Here is a 26,261-nt window from a genome sequence, read left to right as displayed (position 1 = left end):
TCATACGTCAAATAAATGGCTATAGCTTGGAAATAAATGTTCGAATGAATGTGAAAATTTTATTTTAGAGTAGGGCAGTTAGAAACTACATTTTGAATACAAAATTTTGCAACTGGCAAAATTTTATTGGGTAAAAAAAAATATTTTGTGTGAATATGAAAAATTTTAAAATCTAAACACCTATTTTAACTTCCTTGGGAAATTTTGTTTGTTAGAATTAGGAACAGATTGACTGTACAGGAAGCTTCCTACATGTCTCAAGAACTCTTATTCATTAGTAGTTAGCTGAATCTATTTTAGGTAATTTTTTAGAACAATTTAAGTAAGATGGGGTAAAGTGGTCATAATATTAGGCTTAACGAATATTGTTCTTCTAATGTCACTTAATCTTTAAGTATAAGGCTGATACAGATTAAATATTAGTTTTACTTAATATGTATTGTTTTTACAGTAAACGGGGTTAAAAATACGAGTAAATGCTTATATATACGCATAAATACTCGTGTAGGCACGTACATAGGCGTATTCACATAAATGCGCCAATAAATACGTGTATGGGTATGTCCAAGTATTTTTTATCCATACAGCTATACATTCTACTATACATGTATATGCTCACTTATACTCATATATACATGAAAACTTATATACTCAGGTAGACACGTAATATACGCAGTCGTACTCGAGTAGACATTTACATACAAGCATAAGAAATACAAGTATACAGGGTGAGTTTAAACTCTTGAGCAAATTATTAAAAGGTGTTAGAAGGGAGGATAAGAAGCAATAATCATAAGGAACATATAGTCACAAACACAGTGCTGACGCGCTACATGCACGCAAAGCCAGAAACTGATGGATGCAAAAAAAGTCACAAATTTATTACACAAAGACAATTTTACACAACATTTTAGGTCTCAAGAAAGTTTTAAAGCGATTGATGAAATTTGCGGCCTGCAGCTGTAATAAATGTGTTTCGCAATCACAAAGCACTCTCTGTTGCAATAACGAGACTTTTGAAAAACTTTCATCAGCCGCTGCGCCTTTGTTGCGATGCTACTACAGGCCGTAACTTTTAACAACTGCTCTAAATATTTCTTAAAAACTAAAATATTAGGTAAAATCATCTTAGTGCAACAAATTTGTGCCCTGCTTTGCATCCATCAGTTTCTGACTTTTTGTGCAAGTAGCGCGTCAGTGATTATAACTTCCTTATGATTCTTAACTTCCTATCCTTCCCTCTCACACCCCTATGATTTTTGCCCAAGAGCTTAAATTCACTCTGTAGGTCGACATGTATATAAGCGTATATTCTCGTGATACACACATGTACTGGTGCATGCACGTAAATGTACGTATATACGTCTATACAGGTATATGGTCGTGTTTACGCGAATACATGCATATATACTCGTGCTTCCATATATATACGTGAGTAGATACATACTCCAAAGACGCACTGGATGTATCCACGAATTAACTCGTGTATACCCGTATATGTATGTATGTATACTTATATATGCGTATATACGTCTACTTTACACATATATACTCAAGTATGCACGTATTTTCTTGAGATACAAGTGCATACGAACATATGATGTTCGTTTATACGCGTATATACTCGTATACACATGACACGTGTATACACGTGACACGTATGTACTCACGTAGACACGTATACACTCCTGTAGGTAATCACGTATACATGCTTATGTACTCGTATATATACTTATGCTCGTATATACACGTATATACTTGAGTAGGCACGTGCATGCATATATCTGATGTATACATGTATCTGCTCATATAGGAACGTGTTTACTCGTTTATAACACGACACGAATATATTCGTACACGCATGTACTCGTGAATATACTTGTAACTATAAAAGCAACAGAAATATACAAGTTTTAGGGTTATTTATAATGATTTTGCTTTTATTTTTAAATATAACCACTTTACCCCATGCTATGACCACTTTCCCCCACCCCATGGGGTAAAGTGGTCATAAAAACATAGGGAAAAGAAAGTGCTATAAAACTACTAAAATCAATGTTTTTCTTCCTAAAATTCAATGTACCGTGTTCTTTAATAATGCAATGTAAAATAACAATAAAAAAAATTGAAGTGTTTAAAGAATTTGTTGTATTTATTATCCACCTAAGTTGAAAACCTGCGATTTTATGACCACTTTACCCCACCAGACCCTAAGATAGGACTAATTCCGTTCCTGACAAAAGTGGTCAACATAGACAGGTGGTCAACTTACAAAGGTGGTCAACTTTACAGGTTTTACTGTGTTCTAAAAATGGACAATAGTAAGCAGGGATTTTAGTTTTAAAAAGTGCTATCATATTTTTTTTCTTCATGAGAAAAAATAAAGAAGCTTTTAAATAATTGTGAGCTAAAAGAATTTAACTTACGAGAGGAATTCAGTATATCGTTCTAATATCTGTATAATTCATGTGAGTAACATAATATAAATATGTCATAAATATATGTAATTTTTACAGAAATTTTAATTTATATTGATAGCCATTGAATTATACTATCATAACACCTCACGTGGAAAATTTCAATTTAAAAATATTTTTAGAAACTGAAATTAGTAAGAATAGATTGGGGAAAAAAGCACATTAATTAATAGTTTTTAAAATAAAAATTAAAAACATTCTTGAAACAAGCTTAAAAAAAAAGGATTTACTTTTTTAAAACAAAATTATAGCTTTTGGGGCAGTAGTGACGAACAAAAGTCTGAATATTTATGTGAAGCAAAAGAGAGTGAAAAAAACGAACATAAAATTTCGTTAGAGAACTCAAATTTTTGGACTATGTTCTATTTGTTGGTCATAAAGTAAATTAAAAATATTAATGTTAGGGAGACCGAAAAATAATGTTTTTTTTAAACAAGTAAAAATTTTAAAGTTTTTATTTTTAGTCTATGACTTAATAGCTTTCATGATCAATGACCTTTTGCAATGTAGTGCGCACATTTTAAACCCCGGCCAGATAGAAATTAATCGGTTTGTGAGTAAAATATCTAAAGACGACAGTTTGGATATCGAACAAAAGTTTTTTTTTGTCACATATAGATCGAATAAAGGGAAACAAGATGGTGCAATGTCAGGTGAGTATGGTGGGTGAAGCAGCCCACCTCAGCTCATTAATGTTTTAAAGATTCGCGTTGAGCAGTGTGGTGTTTCATTATCATGTTTCAGGATCACTCCATTTATGCTGATAATAGTGGAAATATTCTCGCCACAAATTGCACCATCTGGTTTAGCGTTCTTCCGATTGCTAAAACATTTTCTACAAAATTTTTTTTGAAAACTTGGGTTGTATCTAAGATGCCATTTCCAGATATTTTGCTACAAAAATCAATTGAGTTTAATCTATACGGGATTGAAAATTTGCATACTACAAGGCAAAAGGCTGTTGATAACAAGGGTAATTGAATCTCTGATTAAAAATAAAAATTTTAAAAAATGTATTTGTTTGAAAAAAAGACATTACTTTCCGATTCCTCTAATAGTATCGAAATAGTTGTGACGGTCCAACGAGTCTCGACTCCCTATGAATCAAAGATACCTCCCTGTGGACTCAGAGTCAAAGAGTCGGAGTCGGACTGATTTTAGGGTAAAAAAAAACAAAGTCGGAGTCAGAAGTAGAAGATTTAAAATTTCAAGAGTCGGTGTGGGAGTCGGAGTCGGTCATTTCCCCCCAAGATCCGCCACTCTGCAAGTGCTTGCGGAGTCAGAGTCAGAGTCGGCGTCGAACTGATTTTAGGGTTAAAAACTCGGAGTCGGAGTCGGGAGTCAAAGGTTTTGAATTTTGAGAGTCGGAGTTGGAGTCGGGGGTATTTTGGGGGGAAAAAGTCGGAGTCCGATTCGAAAGCGCTAAAATTTCCGGAGTTCAAGTCGGTTATTTTTCCTCCGACTCTGCAGTCCTGGTCAAAATAGCCTTACTATGTGTACGAAATTTTGATTAGTTCTGAAAAAAAAACGACGAAAACAATATTTCAACGTTTTAGAAAATACCGATCGCCCCTCCGTTAAATCCGTGCTTGCATGCAGCTATTGTACAAAATCAACCCCATAGTAACGGTTAAGAAAGCAAAATCTTAGTTTTACTGAGATTGGGAAATGAAAAACACATTTCCAGTATCGCAATACCCGAGATATGAGATAAGAATTATAGACAGGTGTTTTCGGATTCAAAGGTGAGAAACTGAACACTCTGCAAAATCAGAAATTATATATAAAGCAAAGTATATCTTCTTGGATCCTTTACTCATCAGCTATTCTTGAGAAGGAGACATGAAAGCTTTGATTTTGCTCTGTGCTGTTGGTGTTGCGTTGGCAGGTACGTGTTTTGTTTTTTAAAATCTAGATACTTAATGTTGCAGCAATAAATTTCGGTTTTTGCATATTTTTAAAAATAAATAATAAATAAATAAATAAATAAAAATGTATATTAAAAGGAAAAATAATCTACATGAGAAACTGATGATTATGCGGATGAGAACCCGGGGAATATATTTCACCCATTTATGTCGAAGGTGCTAAGAATCATTGAGCAAAAAGTGAATATTTTGTGTTTTATTGTCTAAAATACAAGTACATGGTACGATCCAAAAATAATGAGCCTCACGTTATACTGACTCATGCACACTCAGTAACTTGCTCTGCTTGACAGCGAAGGTGGTGGGGTTGTTGGCTTTGGTTAGTTGTCTCCCAGCTTTCGGAGCGGTACCATCAGCTTTAACAGTAGCCCCTATGCGGTGGTGCGTGACACGGCCATATGGAAAGTTCCGCAGAGCAACGGAAAGAGATCATTTTTTTTCCGGTTTCCTTCCGAGAAGTTCGCAATGCTTCATCATGCGTTTGGGACTGTGTGTCTGTCCTATTTGCAAGTAGAAAAGTGACACGAGGCCTTTCGTAACGCCGGGAAGTGGTGAGTGTAGAACCCCTGTCTGGGAGCCCGCCCTCGGCCCGTTCTGACGTGAATGTGCAACGGGTGTGTGAATTTTTGAACACGGACTGGTGTTTGAGTCTCTATCAAGTAGCAAAAGCCCTGGACTTATCGGAGACAACGGTGCAACGCATTGTTACGGAGAAGTTGCATATGCGGAAAGTCTGCGCGAAACTTGTGCCGAGAGTTCTGACTGAAGAAGGTCCGAGTCAATGCTGCCGTGGGTGCCTTAGCCTTCCTACAGTCCGGGCTTGAGGCTTCATGTCTTCTTCTTACTTCCAGTATTAAAATCAGAGCTGAAAAGGAAACATTTTGACTTCATCGAGGATATCCAAGGCAGCCCTTACAGGACAAACGTATGCATTTGAGTCATGAAAAAGCGACCTACAGAAGAAAGCTCGTTACTTTTGAATCGCACCATGTAGATATCTGTTTATGTTGGTTGGGACAAACTTAAAGGGGACTTAGGAGGCAATACAAGGATTCGGTTTTGCATAGCAATCCACGATCGGAGACGTCATGGGAGAGTAGCATGACAGATACAAGAAGTGAAGATTATCTAATTCTAAAATATGTATTGGTGAAAGATATTATATGTGCTGTAGTAGGTAACATGTGAATACAGTGAAACCTGTGCATAACAATACTGTCTATAACAATAAACCTGTCTATAACGATATTTTCCATGGTTCCAGCAAAATGTCAGCATAAATAATCAAACTGTCTATAACGATAACCTGTCTATAACAATATATTTTTAGGTCCCAACAGTATCGTAGTAGACAGGTTTCACTGTATGTCACAAAAAATATTCAAACTTTCCTCCATTGTTTACAACGCCTGACCATGGATTGGTGAATTCGCTCAAATACACCTGGATTTTGTTGGATATCTGCAACCGCATAGATGATTCGTGCAACCAGATACATTTCAGAATTTGCAGGTGTTGCGCCCACAGCATTTAAGGAAGAAACCCATGGTTAAATCAGGAGAACGTGGTAGCCAGGAAACCGGTCCACCAAACCTGATCCAACAGGGGCCAAACATCAGATTCAAATGTTCACGAACATATCTGCCATAATGGGGAGGGGCCCCATCATGCTGAAACCATATAATGTCTCTGACCTGACGTAATACAGGGTCAAGTATACTTTGTAGCACTTTTTGCGAAAAGATGAAACAATTTTCAGAAGTTAGAGGTGCCGGCAACAAGTCAGGGCCGACTAAAAGGTCGCCAAACATATCAGCCCAACCATGTATGCTGAAAAAGCTCGTCGCACTTAAGCATAACTTGACATTTTAAAATTACTTCTCGGTATATTTTGAAGAAATATTGCGGAAACGTCCGTACTTTCTTCTCTTAGAGAATTTTTAAGTGCGAAATTGCATAATGTGGAATTTTCAAAAAGCGTTCAACAAAATAAATTAGAGAGTGAAAACTTTGCCGTTAAATGCCTCAATCCAGAAACGCAGTACCTGATTGCTTTTGAGAACAAGAATAAATTACGCTAGTTATCTGTGAATGTATCTTTTTGAAATAATTCATATTCACGTTGCATATCTACCCTTTTTTTACAACCCCGCTCCTAACTCTTGCAGCCCAGGTTTGCCACAACAATGCCCACTACGAATCGTGCGGCACGGCATGCCCCCTGACGTGCTCCAACTACAACGACCCTCCACGCGTTTGCGTCCTGATGTGCGTCCCCGGATGTGTCTGTGACGAAGGATACGTCAAGTCCATTGACGGATCTTGCGTCAAACCAGAGCACTGCCCAGCCATTGACCCTGCTCGTAAGTTCTTGTTAATTTTGTGTATGTGTTTTACAATGGTTTTAAAGCTCAACAAACACTTTTTTTAGGAGGTTTGGAGGAACACTAGCATGGAGCTGAAAATACATAAAATTTTTCCATACTTTATATCTTTCGCCCCTGAACGGGTTCCATTTATTATAAAAATGATAGATCAAAAGTTTGGAGCAATGTATTAAAATATTTTGAGTTTAGCTCACAATAGTCTCTAAGTTTAGAAAATGTACTCAATAATTCAGATTAATTGTAACAACCGTACTTAAAATTAACGTACATAGATTTCAAACAAATTGTTCATCATATTGTACTCATTGACTTTTAAAATTTTACATCAAATTAATATTGCATCAGATTTGCAAAAATTAAGAGTCTTCTTTCTGCGATCAAGGAACGTTTTTTTGATGATTTTCCACAACTTATAACTGTAATAGCAGCTCCATTTCATCATTCATTATTTTCCCTCTTAGTCCCGAATGAGAATAATTGCATTCGGCTTGATCATTTACATCTCTCAGGACTCTTCTGGCTGTTTATAGCCATTAAGCCTGAAATATCACCAATGGAAGCTTTAAAGAAGCCAAGTTCCAAGCATTTGTTCTTAATTGAATTAAAATGAACACTGATTTTCGTAGACTACTTCCTACGTTTTTAGCGGGAACTTTATTTTGCATAGCATTCGCCATTGTCTTTTGGTTTATATACTGACAGCGTTATTAAAAATATCAAAAAAAAAAAAAAAAAGTCCTGATAAATACCACAAATGATGAGAAAATTATTGATAACTCTGAAATGGCCGAATGTATTGATGAGTATTCTCTAGTAGTAATTTCAAGCAACAGGTTGCTGTAAGGTGTGCACTAAGCTTGTGGTAAACCCAAGTTTTCATGTATATAAAGATTACGAAAATATACATATCTTGAAAGTCCTTGTTCTTATGAAGTTAGCTTGATTGAGATTTGAACGTCCATTGCTTGAGACATTATACGGCTTTAGACATCCACTGGACACGGTGAATTTCTCCATGTGACATAAATATAATGCCTCACTATAACAGCATTAAGAATGATGTATAAGTTCCAACACTTCTTTATATTCTCTTCTCAGATTTAGTTCTCTTTGTTCTAGGTATTCGCTTGTACATTTGATTTTCCCAATCTTTACATCTTCTAATGACTTTGCAACAAGATAAAATGAAATTCCTTGTTCAAACTTATATCCTCTCACCTCATGGGCGCCCATATGCAAAATTTTAAGGGGGAGCTCAGATATTTCCCCCGTAGTTTAGCAGGATATTTAGCCCATTTAAACCGATTTCAGCACAGATTAGAGTTATTAAAATTTGACATTTTCAATAACTTATTAATTATTTCTGGAAAAGAAATGCAACGAAAAAAGTACTAAAAGCAAAGAAGTTCTCATTTCTTGAGGGGAGGAAAGGCGTTGAGCCCCCACTTGCCCCCTCCATATGGGTGCCCATGAGTCCAAACAATTCAAATCAAATTGTTAATTGGTTTATTTCAAAAATTAAATTTAGAAACTAGCTGCGTGCCCGGCTTTGCACGGGCTACTTAAAAAATGAAAGAGATGTCCAATTGATGCTTTTGTATTACTCTGACTCACTTTCTAAAGCGCTAAGGAGTAAATAAATATGCGTAATGCAAGGTTTGCAAAACACCAGTAGAGCATATTTTTGGCAAAAATCTCTTTAACGTTAATCATAGTTATCAATGATACAAGTTATGAGTATTTTCAATTAACACAAAAGATGAAAATATATGCATTATCAACTATAATCTGTGCTCACGTTAAAATGAATTACATCTGATAGACTATATCTGTAATATTTATGTACAATTACAATCAGCTTTTTACATAAAATGACACACACATTTTGATTGATTACGTGAAACTAAAGCACCAAGACTAAATAAATACCAATAAGCATTAATTTAATACCAAGTCATCAGATCCAGTTTTTAGCTTTAGTTAAAATCCTTAAAAACAATCTTTTTCGTTAAACTCTGTTTCACTTAAAGAAATCCAAACAATCTAAATTTAACATGTTCTTTTAACGATACAAAATGTATTTCAAAAATAGAAACAGGAAGGAAAAAGAAAGTTATTACAAGTCGAAAACTCACCCATGTGACGGGAAAAAGTGCAACAAAATAAACATAATTAGCCGCACATCCTAAATGTACCAAAATATGAGGCCGGTGAATGATAAACTTACACTACAATCAATAATCATAGCTAAAAAAATAACTTTCATATGCTGAAAAGAGTTAAGAACGTTGAATGTAAAAAATTAAAAAAAAAAGGACAGACGATAAAATAAATATTATGTCCGAATAGAGCAACTAATTTTAAACTAATTTAAAATGAAATTCTAGATGGAAACGTTGTTTAATAAGATTTGGACAGCAGTCAAAAAAATCTCTTTTAAAACAATTATTAGAATTTTACTTGCTTACCCATATGCAAAATGGCAACAGGAAAGAAATAAAAATTCCTGAATAACGTTATGTTAATTAACGTTTCCGCTAATTAAAGTCGCACAATTACAAGATTGGTCCTATTGTTTTCTTTCGAAAATTTAGAATTGATCGTTATCTCGTTCGACTCTCGATTGGCAGCGGTTCTCGAAAAGACCAATCTTCACACAGACAGACGGACGCGAACAGATTTTAATATTATAGTGGATTAACAAATTAGTGTATTAACTCATCACCGTACTGGAGTCAATGCCTGTTAACTGGCAACGATACATTTGATGACGTAAGCGCAGATCAGCCAGTTTACCTTTAAAATTTCTCTTTAGTCCAACGAAAATCTTTTTGGTCCATAAATGTGTTGTGTAACTTCGCGAAGGAAATTACTTTTTCGTTTCCAAAGGAGAGCAAAAAACGTCATTTTTGCCCTGGATCTATACAAAGTGATCCATTGGATGCTAGATTTGGGAAATATTGATAATTAGCTGGATCATAATAACAACTTTGAATCCGAATCATAAATGTGGTTGCAGCAATGAGTCTTATGGCTCCATATGAGTTTTCTAGCATTGTGAATGATTATTTTTCTGATGAATTGCCGAGTGAGATGCACATAAGCAATATCTGCCTCATCTTATTGATGTTTTACCTCAAGTACAAGTACATAATAATGACAAAAAAAATGTGATTCTGTGTTACCTGTTATATTATAGTTAACTGGACATTGCATTTTCTGCACTAAAGTTTCAAGTGTGATGTCGGCTCAAGAAAAACTGACCGTCGATAGAAAATTATCTTTGAATTCCTCGCACCATTAGATTAAAAAAAATCCCGACAGAGAGGGCTAATTTACCTTTATCCCGCATGTAAGAAATGTAGTAGTTTTGTATAGTTACAGTATTCAAAAGTTGCTACCTTATCCACTTGGGTAAGTATTTTTGAAGTGTTCATATAGAAGTAAAAACTTGCCAATCGACAATGTTATCACTCAATGAGTATAATTTTGATCCCCCCCTTTGAACAGTCTTTGAACTAATTTAATTCTATAGCTTAGTAAATAAAAAAAAGTTTTAGCTAACGAAACCTGTTGTTGTATTTTGAAAAATTGTTGCTGTTGCTACGTCTAATAAGTCTTAGAAACGAAAGTTTCTGACACTGAAGAAACAGCCTTAAGATTTGTTTAATTTAGTTGGCAATTTATTTCAGAAGAACCATTCACGAATTTCATTTAGCTTGTTTTTTGTTTGGCGGACAATTTTCTTCTTATTAGCTTAATTCAATCATTAGGCGAACTACTTTTTATTTTAACGCAACATTTAGTCTTATTTAATCGTTCGTTTTATCATAAGTCCATCAATAAAGAAAATAATTCATGATATCGCCAAAAAATGTAATTTCATTGTAAGTTTAACAAGTAAGACAGCAGTAAATAAAATGAAAAAAGAATCGCCAAGATGAAAAATATGCCTATTGAAACTGTGCTTCTGCTACACTAATACTTGCCATACCTTTACGATATATATTTTCTGTATAAATATATATGTAGTATACTTATAATTTTGAAATTTGAAGATTTTCCGATTTCCTCTTAATAAAAATAAGAAATGATAGCTTTTGATTTAATTGCTTGTACATTCAACCTTTTTATTTTAAAGAAGTAAATCTTTTTACCTTTCTTAAAAAGTTAAGTGTTCATAATACCTTCCTTCAAAAGAAAGGTCATTTTCAGGGCCAAATATTTTATTTTATGTTGAAGGTGAAGACGTAAAAAGCAATACCGCGTGTCAAATGACGCACTATGACAATAAACATATCGCCATATAAGTTGCATAATTAATTATTATTAAAAGTCTCATAGAAATGTAAAACTCGAAAAAGAAGAGCAAACATAAACGATATTTTCTTGTTTCGCCAAGGTAGAAAACAAACAAGTTGCCAAGTAAAATGACGCACCTATAATAAAAAAATCTTTTTGGCGGATTATTATTGATGGATTTTTTAATGTTGGTTTATTAGTTTTCAGGATTATTTTAATCAACTTTTTATGTTATTTAATGAATTGGTTTTACTTGGCAGATTTTAAAAGCTTAATTTAATTGTTCGGTGGATATTTTTTCATTGTAATGGAGAATTAAGTTTCATTTTATTGATTGTTTTGTTAAAAATTAAAAAAAAAAACCGTACATAGATTTGCCAAAGTAGTTTCTATGTAATTTAGGCTAAAAATTGAAGCAAAGATATAACATCAAAAATTCTCGCAAAGTTAAAAATTGCGTTAAAGAAAATCACTCTAAAATTTTCAATAATTTACATTTTTGTTTTTTGAAATTTTAGGAAAATATAGCTTATTACGGATTTTGAATCCAACTTTGATTTTCTGTTTTGAAACATCAAATACTTGGAGATTAAAAGAAGCGGTGATATGAAAAATTTAACATGTAACAGGATTTCCGTAAAACAGTAATATGGTTGATGATCAGCCGATGCATGATGACGTCATTTTTCAGTTCACAGGCATTGACTCTAGTGTGGTGATGATTAACTCCGCTATTAATTTCTGATACTTTCGACCTTCGATAGATGGCAGTGGCAAGAGTGGCGTTGGGTCAACACACACTGCGTGAATTAGTGTCTACATTACTAATCTTGAATGAATTCAAAGGCAGCCTCAGTTTCTATTCAGGATATAATTTTTTAAACTACCAATAACTGAGAGATTTCTTTCCCAGGAAATAACGCGGATGTTCTCTTTTCCACTGTGAAAATAGATTAATGTTGCATACATTTGTTTACATGTTAGTACTGAATTGAAAAAAAAAATGTACTATCATCTTTTTTGACAAAAACTGCATTGATACAGAAAGCTGACTTTTTCCTTGTTTTTTACTGCAGTTTTATATAATATAGGTTTGCAATCTATCAGTTAAAATATAAAACTATGCATAAAACATAAATATATTTTCAAAAGGTTAACCTTATTAATTAGTTTAAATTTACCAATCTTCACTACATTAATCATACGCATTACCAACTTTTACATCATTGAGTTACCTTTAGATATTGTTCAATTGTGTTAAAACTTTACCTCGACTTTTTCTTCATAAAAAGGAACTAAATTAGAGAGTGAGAAGATCTTATTTTCATACTTCAAAAATAAGCTCCACTAAAAGGGACGCGCTGCAACTTCCTTCTACTTTTTATTTATTCCATTTTAAGAGAACTTGCGCATAAAAATAAATAAAAAATCAAAAAAAAAAAAAAAAAATTATTTGACTTCTAGTTTCCCAGTATCTATGAACTAGAGGTGCGACATCGATGGCAAAACATCGATGTTAGAAATTAAAACATCGATGGTATTGATACATCGACCAAAAAACATCGACGTTTGCAAACATCGATGTTTTGAAACATCGATCTTTTTATCAATGTATAACATACATTTTTGAATATATTACATTAATTTAAGCAATACAAAAGAATACGTATTCGACGAATATATTGAAAATACTGAACCTCAAATCATGAATATAATTTAATAAGAATAATTTCTTAACATCTTTGTATTATAGTAGGACAAAAATTGATAATATAAGACAAGTACCGATTAATACAAACTAGTTATAGTAATAAGGAAATATTTTCAAACTTAATGAAACTAAAAGTAAATTTACATCAAAAAAGAATCTAAGAAAAATGTATCATAGCACTTACCGTCAGTTGAATAATGAGAAAAAGTTGTGCTAATTGTTTTAAAAATATAAAATTATTTCTAGCAATTATTTTTAAGAGCAGGAAATATGTGTTGTACTGTTAGTTAATAATTAAGCACAAATTGTAAGTAATAGAGGGACGACTTGTTGGGGGAAGTCGATTAGTAACCTCGACTATTGGTGTTGACAGTTTGGAGAAAAAGAAGTTTGTTTACTTTGTCCCCCCAGAAGCACATTTCTCTTTTTGCAGACTATCCCACCAGTCAGAGAAACATCTCTTTCCGATGGAACAGAAGTTGCCATCACTATCAAATACTTAAAAGCAACTTTTACCTGCTCTAAATTTTTAAAGTTATAATTTTCACCGTAGTAACGTATAGGATTTTCCTTTAGTTTAAGAACTGGAGCCTTGAAATCGACTGCAAGTTCTGGCACTAGACTACTAGTATCAGGTTATCTTCCAATAGCTTTGACCTCTTCGTCACTCTCTAGTTAATCTACTATCTTGTAGTGATCTTCCCAAAAATGACATCCTCTACACAGAAAAATTGATCTTATAAAATGGTCCAAAAAAATGATTTTTTTTTGGCAACTCCATAAGTTAACTCAATTACCTAGCGAGAAAATATGAGCAAATTTTATGATAATTTTCAATTAAAATGCAAAAACATCAACATCGAAAAAGCATCGAAATCAAAACATCGATGATCCAAAAACATCAAAAGTAAAACATCGATGTTATAAACATCGATGTTTCCAAAACATCGACATCGATGTCGCACTCCTACTTTGAACCAAGGAAACTCTTGCAGTCAGGAATATATCAGCCTTGCATAATAACATGTTGTTCACAAATGGAACGTAGGGAACTTTCCTCCTATTCCAACTTCCAACCCCAGTATTTTGAAGCAAAACATTTTCTTTTGCCTGAAAATCCGAGATCTTATTTTCGTTAACATCTTGTTTTATGCTAACACAGCTTTGATCAAAGAAAAAAATGTAACTTCTTTGAATTTATAAACTGCAGAAAATGGAAGAACAAAATCAGGATTTTAGCTTGCAGCCCTCGAAAAATGTCGTTGAAACTGATGACTTTTTTTTTTTTTACCAGTACCTCTTTCCACCATGTAGCCAAAAAATGCAGTACTGCCGCCGGTTTTTTATTGAAACGTTTTATATGATGAGACAAAGTTTTTGTTTACATCTTCTGAATGTGAATTATTTATTTTTTACCAAAAGCAGAGGATAAATTCTTTTAAATGAAGCTTGAGTTACAGAGTTTGATAGAAGTTATAAAGTTCCTTAAATTTAAAAAAAAAACTGTTTTAAACTATTTCTCTCAGCTGATCGAAGAAAACTCGGTACCACGCATTACCTTTAATTCTACAACGTAATAGCTTGGTCCGACTCGCATGAAGATAACAATGACGTAAGTGGCACAAAACAATAATAAAAGCAGGACTTTTTAAAAATATTATAATGTACTAATTGTATTTTTTTAAATATTTTTTTTTTCAAATATTATAATGGTTAATGAAATTTCATAATTTAGTGTAATCGAATATACAGGGTGTCCGAAAAGCCCTTGACACATTAAAAAAATTCATAGAAAACCTACAAATTGTCGTATGAATTTGCGGTTTGCATCAAAACGATTTCAGCTCGATTTAAAAGTTACTTTTAAATCGTTTTTGTTGATATGGGAAAACGCAAAAAGGAATGAAAATCACTAAACGAAGAATTACAAGCATAGCATATATTGACACCTTGGTTGCGAAATGCCTTTTTTCTTCTTCTTTTTTTCTCCTTTTAATTTTTTTTCCGATGTCATAAAAACTCTTGCACCTGTGAAGTATTATGGTGCAAACCGCAAATTCATACGTCAATTTGTTGGTTTTCTATGAGTTTTTTTAAATATGTCAAGGACTTTTCGGACACCCTGTACAATGTTCTCTTCACCTACACATTTAATAGTATTTATTGTAAATGCAAATGCAAACACAAAAAGAAAAAAAAAGGCACTACGTACAAAACGTGAAAACATTTCATTTAAAATGACTTTAATCTTTGCACTTTGATAAAATAATACTTGCCATTTCTGGTCTACAGTTATATAAAAACAATATTTTAATATAAAAATCCTTCATTGTTCCCTAAACTTTCTGCTGACTTTCCGGAATGTGTGCAACGCCTAATTTCTCGTTTACAGCTACCTGCCCCAGCAACTCCCACTACGAGCTGTGTGGCACCTCTTGTCCATTGACCTGCGAGAACTACAAGGATGCTCCTCTCGTCTGCGACTTCATGTGCAACCATGGATGCTTCTGCGACAAGGGATACGTCCTGGCCCAAGATGGAAGCTGCGTCAAGCCAAGCCAGTGCCCCGCCAACAGTGGCCGTAAGTCATGTGAAAGCAGTCCTTTATTCTTGCCATACAGTACCAATAAAAAAAATTGCATCACCCTCGCATTTTCACAACAATGGGATTATGTGAGAAGTTTTGGTCGACCGATTAACGATAAATGTATGTGAAATTCCGCAAAACTTAGGAAATAAATATTTAACAGCAGGAATTCGATAATTGTTTACGTAGATCGGGGCTGTTTCCGAGCCAAGGCAAACTGCTGACTCCAGGCTCATTTTTCCATTTCTGAATCTGCGTGTGAGTTTAAAGAAAAAAAAATTACTAAACTCCATGTCAATTTAAGTCTAATGACAGGATAAAGGTTTTTAAATTGTTACTTACCAGTTTTGCTCTATGGCACGGAGCAGAATCATCCTGGAAAATGACGTTTGGAACTAAAGTAAAGTAATCCCAGATAGTAGGAAGCAATGTCTCCTCCAAAATGCAAATATACACCTTGAGCGTTTACTGTTCCTTGCACAAAGTGAAACCCACCAACTCCTTGATCAGAAATACATCCCCAAATCATCTGGGATACGGGATGCTTGACTGTGTGTTGAATGCAGTCGAGATGATATTCCTCTTCTTTGCGGCGCGGGTGATGCAATTTTTTTTACCACCACTGTAATTTGGGCCTTAAATCAAAAGTTTCTGATTGCAACCAACTGTCTAGAAACATTTGTTGTATTTCACTTGAAAACTTTTACAGCGACTCACTTCGCCCTTTGTACGTTAATTTTTTTCGAGATACTTTTGGCTATTGTCCGTTTTTCACGAGAAGGCACTTGGCCCCACCTTCTTGAACGCAGAGTTCAGTTTTACGCTGCGGGTTATCGGTAACATTTCCCCGTGCTTGTAAATGAGACAACCGGACAGCCTAACTTTAACATGCATTTCAATGTGCAAAAAAAGTCTTAGTGTCCTTTACATCATAACCCCTCCCACTTCCGGGACGATGTATTCCATTAACATTGGCTTCAATTTCATCTACTTTTTACTATAGCCGTGTCATCTCTTTTAAATGTCCTTACTCTATGGTAAGACTATTACACTCACTGGCCAATGAATGAACCTTTGAGAGAAACTTCTTGTCTTACTCGCACAGTGCAAGGGTCTGGAGGGAGTATCATGATATGGAACATGTTCTGCTTTAATGTAAGTGGTGCTCTAATGTTCCTCGAGGGTAAACAAACCGCCATGCGATACCTAGATATGCTGGCAGATCAAGTGCATCCTGCAATGTTGCATTTTTATCCTAATAGTGACGAATACTTCATGGATGATAATTCAACCATACATCGTGCCAGAAGTGTTGAAAATTGGTTCGCTGAGGATCAGTCTGACTTCCAACACCTTACCTGGCCATCGCATAGCCCTGATCTTAACCCCAAAGAAAATGTGTTTGATATGGTGGAAAGACGTATCCGACAACACTCTCGTCTTCCATCTAATTTACAACATCTAAAAAGCTGCATTGCCAATGCATGGTTGGTTGGTTTGCTTATTTTTAATGGCGCAAGAGCCCTTGAGGGCTATACTGCGCCAATGCATGATATTCCCTGGATGTAAATGCACTCCAGAAGCTTGCAGACTCGATGCGCAAACGAATCAGAGCAGTTATCCGCACGAAATGTGGTCTAATACAATATTGATCTTGAGTTTCTAATTTATTGGCCAGTGAGTGTATCTAACTTTTTTGCACATCAATGGGCAAGACAAGCTTTTTAATCGATGCCTAAATAAACAACCTAATTCTTTTAACACTAATGAATACTACCATTATAAAGTTAATTGTTAGCAAATGCTAACAAATTACAGTGCTGGACAAATTATTAGACTAAGACTGTTTTAAAAGCAAATTCTGTATTGATAACATAACTATAGACACAATAACGAACAGTAAAATAATTATATAATATTTAGTATGCATTCCCTTGTTCTTGATGAGCATTTTTGGTCCTTTTCACAAGGTTTACACCATTTCTTAACTTTTTAAAAAAGTAGGTAACAAATTATTTATACTCACTATTATATATACTCACATACACATACTCACTAATCACCTAAAACTAACTTTAAATATAACAAACAGAACACACTAATAAAAAGAACTAGTGAACTGTTTAAGCTGATTGAGGTTATGTTCCTGGTAGGTAGATAAACAAAGAACACAAACAAAGCAGACAGTGCTGCCACCTGCAAACATTAAATTATGCTTAAATAACGTAATAATCAGTGTACAGTATGTACTGTACTTTAACAGTAAAATAAATAATATTTTAGTACAAATAGTGTACAAAAAAAAACCTCTTTAGTCTAATAATTTGGTCAGCACTGTGGCACATGGCTGATCAGCACATGGCTGATCTTAAGTAAGTAAGATGTTACGGATAATGAACTTTTGCAACTTTACGAACTTTGAAAATAATCTAGGTTTTCGAGGGTTTTCTAGATTCAAGCATGACCCCACTTAATTCTTATAGACCGTGACAATCGCTAAAACTCATGGCAACAAAGAGGGCACTACAGGCTACAGGTAACCCCTGTTTCCATTACGACGCCATTGATTAGTGGATGCAGGGGTTCCGTTCAGCGCCTCTTGCTGTCAAAATGGGTAGCGTCCAATCAAAAATAAACCAACTTTGAAACGTTGACATTGATTGGTGGATGCATGAGAGGATCATAGTTGCATCGGTTTAACACAGAAAAATCATAAATTATCAAGGCCCGTTAAGCGTCAGCGCCATCTAGTGGGGCCATGATACAACAAGTCATCAATTAAAATGCAACTTTTTACTACGCTTCACCGTAAACTTTTTATTTTTTCTATTTTAATACTTCTCTTTTTATAATTATTAAACCGCAATGCTTTGAGATTCTTTATTTTCCTTCCCTTTTTTATATTCACTAGTGTTTGTACACTGCCCCGAAAACTCTGTGTACTCCGACTGCGGCACCGCATGTCCCTTGACCTGTGACAACTACGACAACCCTCCCACAGCCTGTCCCCTGATGTGTGTCTCTGGATGCCACTGCGAGAAAGGATTTGTCAAAACCGAAGACGGACACTGCGTCAGACCAGAGAACTGCCCCTCCAGAGCAGTCCGACGTAAGTTTGTCCACTTTCAACTTAATCATATGACGTCACTTGGAGTAGTAATTCAGGATCTGAAAATAAATGAATTTGAAAAATTAATAATATAAAAATAAATGAAGAAATAGAAACCGATAAATGTATTGTTTTTCAAGGAATAGAACTGGTTTCAGACCCAGCGCAATTGGGAGAAAAAGTCCTTTTAGTCACACAGTGAAAACAAATCAGAATTGTTCCTGGAAAATAATGGGCAGCTGATGTGCCCAATTTCTGCCAATAACATATCTTGCAAAAACCAGGAGCGTTTTCTGCTGAAGTCAATAAACTTTCTCAATTTATCCTTGAATCTCTCTGAAGAATTGGGGAACCTTCAAAAAAAAAAAAAAAAAAAGAGGCAGGTTTAATGTAATTAATTAGAACCGTCCTGATTTACCAAGAAAGTTCCAGAAGCAATTTGCAACTCCAACGAACTATAGGGAGCACTGAAGTCACTGTCTAATGGCGGACTTAAAAACTAAAACAAACGCACATGGTAACGAAGAAAATGCTAAAAGTGTTGTGATTTTTGTTCGTACGTATGATTTTTTCGCTTTATTCTTTTTAAATTAATTTTCAAAGTCTTGTGGATATTCTGGCCCACGTAGAAAGAAATGAGAATTCAAGAAGCATTACTAAACGTCAAAGATTAATGCAAACTACGTAGTTCGTAGTTCTAAGCAGCTATTTCCACGATGTTGAATTCGATATTTATCAATTCTTGATAAAATTAAATAATAATTGTGGCCTGACAAGAATAACAATTAATGCTAGAAAATTCAATATGACATTACAAATTGTTATCGAAAGAAGATGATACTTTTTTGCCTTGCTTGGCTAGCGCTTATTGTTTTCCATTTGTAGCTGAGTTATTTCTCTCGAATTCCCGAATCGGTTCATTTAAAAATTTTCTGTTTCGATTTTTCTAATTTCTGAGTTACGATTTAATTGTGTCATGTTATGCAAATCATCAACAAAATTCTCACGGATATATAGTGGTAGTTTTCTTTTCAGTTGATTGACCATTATTTCTTTTCACTTATCGAATTCTGTAATCTTACTACCATTTTATTCCACTCATGATAAAAATTAAAAATGGTTTAACTAAAAACGCGAAATCTAGCCAAGGCTACTTTGCTCGCACTATACTAAAACTATAACCCTAAACAAATTTGGCGAAACCTTTCAGCTGAGAATAAAAGGAATAAAGTAAATTCCTTCTCGGTTAAACATTTTTCATTTTGTTCTACGATAATATATTCAAGAAAATATTTTGCATACTGTCCATTCCAACTAAATGCTGCAGTAAAATATGTTAAGTTTAATTAATTTAAGATTAAAAAAACCCCATATTCTTACAAATTCATACAAAACAATAAAATTTTTTACCTTGTATAACGTTATCCAAGTTTGTTAATCCAGTATTTTCGCTTTCACCAATTATTAAGGAAATAATGAAAACTAACATTATTTTGAGAAGCTCGAGAATACTACTAAGGGACGAATTAATTTCTGTTTTGCTGAAAGCAAACTAAGACACATCGATTGCGTTAATAAATACTCAGAACAAACTGCCTGTGTTTACGTCAACAGACACACGTGGAACGCAACGTGGCAATGTTTTAGTTTCATTTGCAGTTTTGTAAATCACCGCAAGGTAGCGTATTCGAGCGCTGGAGTTCCGAATACAGCAGCCCAGCCGAGGCGAATAGAGAATTGCAAGTAAAACCTCGCCTGCAACACTTGCCTTCCAAAGCTGCAGCTAACCAGAGACTAATTCGCTCTCATTGGGAGCTTAGTCAATCCGAAATCGATCTAAAGCAAATACACTTAAGGAACACGTTCATTTACTCTTTAAACTGCTAGTAAAAAATATTTTTTTCACAACAGACAAAAGTCTGCATTCGTGCATCCCTTAGCAACTCAGGAACCTTTTTAACAACAAAACTTGATTTTCTCAGGAAATGGATGAAAACCTGTGAAACTCAAGCAATATTTCATCTAAATCTAAAATTTCCAGATTACTGATAACCATCATTTAAGATTAATAAGAAATAAAAATACATAACGTTATACACTGTAAATAATCTTTATGATAAGTGTACTGGTGAATATTAGCCATAAAATCTTCATCTTTATTACCGCATCCTAATCACCATTTCTTTTTTTATGGATATGCTTCGCATTATCTATTCTTGAAAATCACAAGTCATAATGTGATGGGTGCAAATATTTTGGCCATTTCCATTCCATTCCATTTGAAACCCACCGAATAAGGTACTATAGCAATTCTTGATTTCGAAAACATTCAAAACGTCAAAATTTTATTAAATGTTTCTACTTCCTTTTACACATTAAATAAATAATTGTATTCGCGAAATTTCTTTCACTCAAAAATAAAAAAAATTTCCATTTTGCTCACCCTCGAATGAATGTTGAGTTGTTTTTTCGGCCCGACCGCACGTGTATATGTACCTAAAAACGTGTGGATGCCGCAAATATCAATTTTGACCATCCCAGAGTTAATTACCACGAGTTTTCTCTTGACGTTTGTATGTGCGTATGTGCGTATAACTCTCGCATAACTCAAAAACAATATGCATCAGAATGTTGCAGCTCCGAGTGGGGTCCAATTGTGTACCTTCCCTTTTGATTGCATTCAGATGTTCCAAAGAAAACAAAATCTGGCGCAGTATAGCCTACTAAGGCCCTTACGCCAAAAAACCAATTAAACCAACCAGTCAAAAAAAAAAAGTAATTTTTTAAAAAAACTTTCGAATTTTCAAAATTAATTTGAATTGTGAAATTTTGAATTCAAATTATGCTTTTCGCAATCACGCGTTGCGACAGGGTCCTACTCATTGGGGGCTATTGTTTCTAGAAACAGCTCCTGTCCCCCCAAGCCTTCTCCTCCTCCTGGGCGGTTACGTGTGTATAGTTGTGTGTGTGTGTGTGCAGGCGTGTGTGTATGTGTAGGCACGCGTGCGTGCATGTGTAGGCTTCTGTGTGTGCGTAGGCCTGTGTGTATGCACGCAGGCGTGTGTGTATGTGTGTAAAGGCTTGTGTGTATGTGTGTGTGTGCAGGCGTGTATGTGTAGGCACGCGTACGTGCATGTGTAGGTTGTTTGTGTGTAGACCTGTGTGTATGCACGTAGGCGTGTGTGTATGTGTGTAAAAGCTTGTGTGTATGTGTGTGTATGAACGCGCGTGTGTGTAGGACATGGACGCCATAGACCAGGAAAAACGGATTCCAGGAGGCAGTGCTCGGAGCCGCGCCTGCAGAGCCCGGTGGGCGGTGTTGCTGGTGTTCTTGGTCTAAGTTGAAAAAGGAAACACATCATCAAGGACAGTGAAATAAAAGCAATAAGCAATCGTGATTGCGCAAAAAAAAAAAAAAAAAAAAAAAACTAATTTGAATTCTGAAATTTTGAATTCAAATTATGTTTTTCGCAATCACGCGTTTCGGCAGGACTCTACTCATTGGAATTATTGTTTCTAGCAACGGCTTCGGTCCCCTCAAGCCTGCCCCTCCTCCTGAGTGGTTACGTATGTATAGTTGTGTGTGTGTGTGTGTGTGGGCTGGCGTGCGTGCAGGTGTAGGCTAGGCTTGCTTGTGTGCGTAGACCTGCGTGTATGCACAAAGGTGTGAGTGTAAAAATGTAAAGGCGGGTGTGTGTGTCAGTGTGTATGAGTGCAAATGCGCCCGCGTGCGTGTGTGAGTGTGTATGGAGCGCGCGTGTGTGTTAGACATGCACACCACCGGATTCCGGGGGACAGTGGTCAGGACAAGAGGAGGCACGCTCGCAGAGGCCGACGGGCAGCGCGGCGGTGCTGCAGAGGCCCGTGGTCCCAGCTGAAAAAAGAACCACAACATCAAGGACGGTCAAGTGAAAACAATTAGCAGTCGTGATTGCTCAAAAAAAAAAAAAAATCTTTTACATCTTTTCGGGGAAAATCAATGTTAATTTCAATGCAAATTCAAACGATGAATTTGGCCATACATCGCCAAGCTTTTGGTCGTCAACTTGGCGCTATATTGTCAAGTTGGCAACAAATTTGGCGAAAAAAAATTACGAATCTGGTTTTAATTTGGTGTTATTGGTGACATTTAGAGTTATCCGATGAATCACGTTAAAATGGTCGATAATGGGAAAATCCATCTCTGTAAAATGCTTTTTTTGCATCGGTTCTTGATAAACTAAGGAAGAAAATATTTGAAGTGTTTCCTTGTTTTCTTCAGTTATTCAAAAAATTTGCGTTATTTAACAGATGCAAAATGAAGTAGTGTGGTGTCCACATCACGTTTTTTATCGTTTAAATTGACCGCGGGTATTCATCTTTACTTTAAGCGAAAAATTGCAACAAGTTACTGCAAATCACTGAATTCAATTGACACTTCAACTGATAATTCAATTGAACACTGAATCAATTCTGTTGCACTGAAAAGACGTAATTGTTTTGTTTATCAACAGCTGAGAAATACACTTGCGTAGAAGAACCTGAAAAAGGAGAATGCCGTGGGTACATCCCAATGTACTACTATGACGCCAAAGACGGAACCTGCAAGAAATTCATCTACGGAGGCTGTGGTGGAAACGGCAACAGACACGTGACCGAGAAGGAATGTTTGGCTCACTGCGAAGGTAAAGAAACATCGACACTCGACGATAAATAGAAATCACATCCATTCACATCAAAACGAATCACATTTTGTGCAATGCATAATGAACGGTATTGCGACCTTTTCTCCGTTTCCTTTTTTCATTTGAAGTTTTTAATTGGGTTAATGTTTTCGAAGCATGGGCGTTTTTGCTTTGGAGATTTTAAATGGCTGCTGTTCTTGATGTAACGTGTTTTTTTTTTTTTTTTTTTTGGGAATGTTGTCCTTTCATAAAGATTTTGGGGGATTAACGCCTATCTATGATTGAGGATTTTTAGAGAGACACTTGACGGCATTTAAATGCTGCTGCCTTCATTCGAATTCGATTTGGGGAGATTAATAACAATTGAAAAATGCAGGGACATGGTCATGGTCGCCGGCATCGGCAGGGGGCTGCACGGGTGCGCACTTGCACCACCCGCGGTTTTTAAAAATAAAATAAAGTAAATTTAAAAAGTAAAATAGTATTACTTTTTTAATCATTTAATTTTCTTAAATTTTTTTATTGACTATTTATATGAAATAATTAAAATTAAATTAAGTTTAAGTAAAGTAAAAACAACAAAATACTTTCCGAAAAATGTTAATCTCATGTTTATGTCCAGCGCCGGTAAGGGACCGCAAGGACGATCACTTTTTTCCCCCGTCTAATAAGCAAATAAATAAAAAATGAAATAAACATATTAATTGAAATTTCTATTGACTATGTGAGTTTTTGAATATTTAAAAAATAATTTTGAATATTAAATAAATTAAATTCCTTTTAAACAAAAGCCAAGCGAAGAAAATAGTTAAAAAGCTACAAAATATATCACGTAAAATATTAAGCTCAAGTTTATATCCATGAGTGGTTTACTTTCACCCCTAGCTTTTAAAAATAAAATTTAAGTACTGAAAAGTTGGCAAACTACTAGATATTTAAAAAACTAAAAAACACATCACGAAAAATATTAATATCATGTTTATGTTATTGATTGCTATCAGGGGGCTGCAGGGGTGTGCGATTTCATTCCTAGTCTCTAAAAATAAAATTGAATTAATATCTCTAAAACCAATTGAGCTTGAGATCGGAAATTTATAACTGTATTTTTAACCGTATGAACAACCGAAAAATGCAATATATATATATATATATATATATATATATATATATATATATATATATATATATATATATATATATATATATATATATATATATATATATATATATATATATATATATATATATATATATATATATATGTGTGTGTGTGTGTGTGTGTGTGTGTGTATATATCTAATTTGAGTTCTGATACTTTGAATGCGAATATTCGTTTTTCGCAATCACGAGTTGCGACAGGACCCTACTCATTAGAGGCTATTGTTTCTAGAAGCGGCTCATATCCAGAAACAATAGAACCCAAGCCGCTCCTCCTCCAGGGCGGTTACGTTTGTGTATGTGTGTAAGGACTTGTTAGTGTGTAGGCGTGTGTGTATGCAGGAGTGTGTGTATGCAGGAGTGCGTGTATGCAGGACATGGACGCCTCCGCCTAGGAGGAGGGGATTCCGGTGGACAGTGCTACTAGTGGAGGCTAGGACCAGAGGAGCAACTCCGTCTTCCGGTGGACGGCGGTGCTGCAGAGGCCCCTGGTCCAAACTGAAAAAGGAACATCAAGGACGCTCAAATGAAAGCAATAAGCAATCGTGATTGCTCAAAAAAGTCTTTTTTTTTGAGTACTGTGTTTGGCAATCAAAGTAATGCAATATTTCAAGCTCATGGATCTGCTATTGTCTTCTTTGTTGCAGGTGTCACTCAGAGTTCTTCTGACATCTGCAGTCTGCCCAAGGAACAAGGTTTGTGCCAAGCATACTTCCCCAGGTACTACTACGACAGTGACCTTGGAAAATGCGTCCGATTTGTGTATGGTGGTTGCGGAGGAAACGAGAACAACTTCCAAACCGAGGAAGAATGCCAGAGAACTTGTGAGACAGGTAATTAAGAGTTACTGGTTAAGAGAAAAAGCTGTAACTAGCAAACCAGCACATAAGTGATCAAGGGAATTTAGTTCACCTCATAATTGTTGGCTTCGGACCACCAAACCACCACATAGGCGCACGGAATTTAGTTCACCCCATGATTGTTGGCTTTAGACCAGTCCACTTGAAAACTGGTTGAAAACAAGAGAAGCAACAAGGCAATACTCAAGTTTTGGCGAAACAAGGCTGTTTTGTTTTGTAAAGTTCTTTTTTTTTGTACTTTTAACACTTTAAACAAACGAAGTCCAACCGAAAGCTCGCTTCTAACTCCCCATTAAGACTCCAGCTTTGGAAGTCTTGCTTTGTTGCTAATCCTCTTCACTACCCACTTATCTCCTACAAATTCGATGTTTCCGACTCTTCCGTTAAGTGTCAACAATAATGATGTGAATTATACCACTGTACAAGGTGTTGAAGAATTTAAACCACCTCCATCAGGTATGCGCTTTGGCCACTCCTCAAGGAAAATTGTTGGAAAATAAAGCGTATTTGATCTGGTCTCTACCTCAGATCTGATTTTTAGATTTTTATTTGAAATAAAACACGTAATCTTGCTTAATAATGTCGCGAAAATGTTATGTCTTACACTGACATTGGAAAAAATCTCTTTTTTGGTCGTGTTCGAATAGAGCTACTGGTTAACCCAGCCGGTTGATGATGTCGGTGATTATTGTTCATAGAATGTTTTCATATACGATCGGCTAACCGGCAAACCTATTAGAGCGTTTCTGGTTAGTGACTATTGGGACGAAGTTAACCGTTGGCATTTTTTGAAAACGGCCTTTGTTGCAAAATATCAGTTGGATGAAAGTGCTGTTATTTTCCCCTATTTCAACTTTGACCTAAAACAAACCTACATTTCCAATTAAATGATATTTTGATGATACGCTATTGACGGAGAGTTTCAAACTGTTTCTTGCATCAATGGGGTGGTTTCCTTCAGTCAAAAGTACTACTTTTAGTCATTGAAATGGATAGAATGAGCAAAAAAAATTACATAGACCAGAAAATACTTTCATTTTCCCAACATTTTTTTAAAATCAATTTTTTAAAATGTCCG

The 26,261-nt window shown here is 35.2% G+C and overlaps 1 protein-coding gene across 1 annotated transcript in view; it reads left to right on the top strand.

Annotated features, from left to right (window-relative positions):
- Positions 1-4,277: 4,277 nt before the first annotated feature.
- Positions 4,278-26,261, top strand: part of LOC129220868 (papilin-like) — a 49,299-nt gene continuing 27,315 nt past the window's right edge. The window contains exons 1-6 of the mRNA XM_054855300.1: positions 4,278-4,365; positions 6,574-6,768; positions 15,198-15,386; positions 18,304-18,501; positions 22,995-23,165; positions 24,971-25,156. Of these exons, the coding sequence (XP_054711275.1) occupies positions 4,320-4,365; positions 6,574-6,768; positions 15,198-15,386; positions 18,304-18,501; positions 22,995-23,165; positions 24,971-25,156 (985 nt within the window). The 5' untranslated portion in view covers positions 4,278-4,319. The remainder of the gene's footprint in view (positions 4,366-6,573; positions 6,769-15,197; positions 15,387-18,303; positions 18,502-22,994; positions 23,166-24,970; positions 25,157-26,261) is intronic.

This window comes from Uloborus diversus, chromosome 4 (assembly GCF_026930045.1).
Source record: "Uloborus diversus isolate 005 chromosome 4, Udiv.v.3.1, whole genome shotgun sequence".
NCBI lineage: Eukaryota > Metazoa > Arthropoda > Arachnida > Araneae > Uloboridae > Uloborus > Uloborus diversus.
Note: the sequence above shows the minus strand (reverse complement) of the source record. Positions and strands in the feature narration are given on the sequence as shown.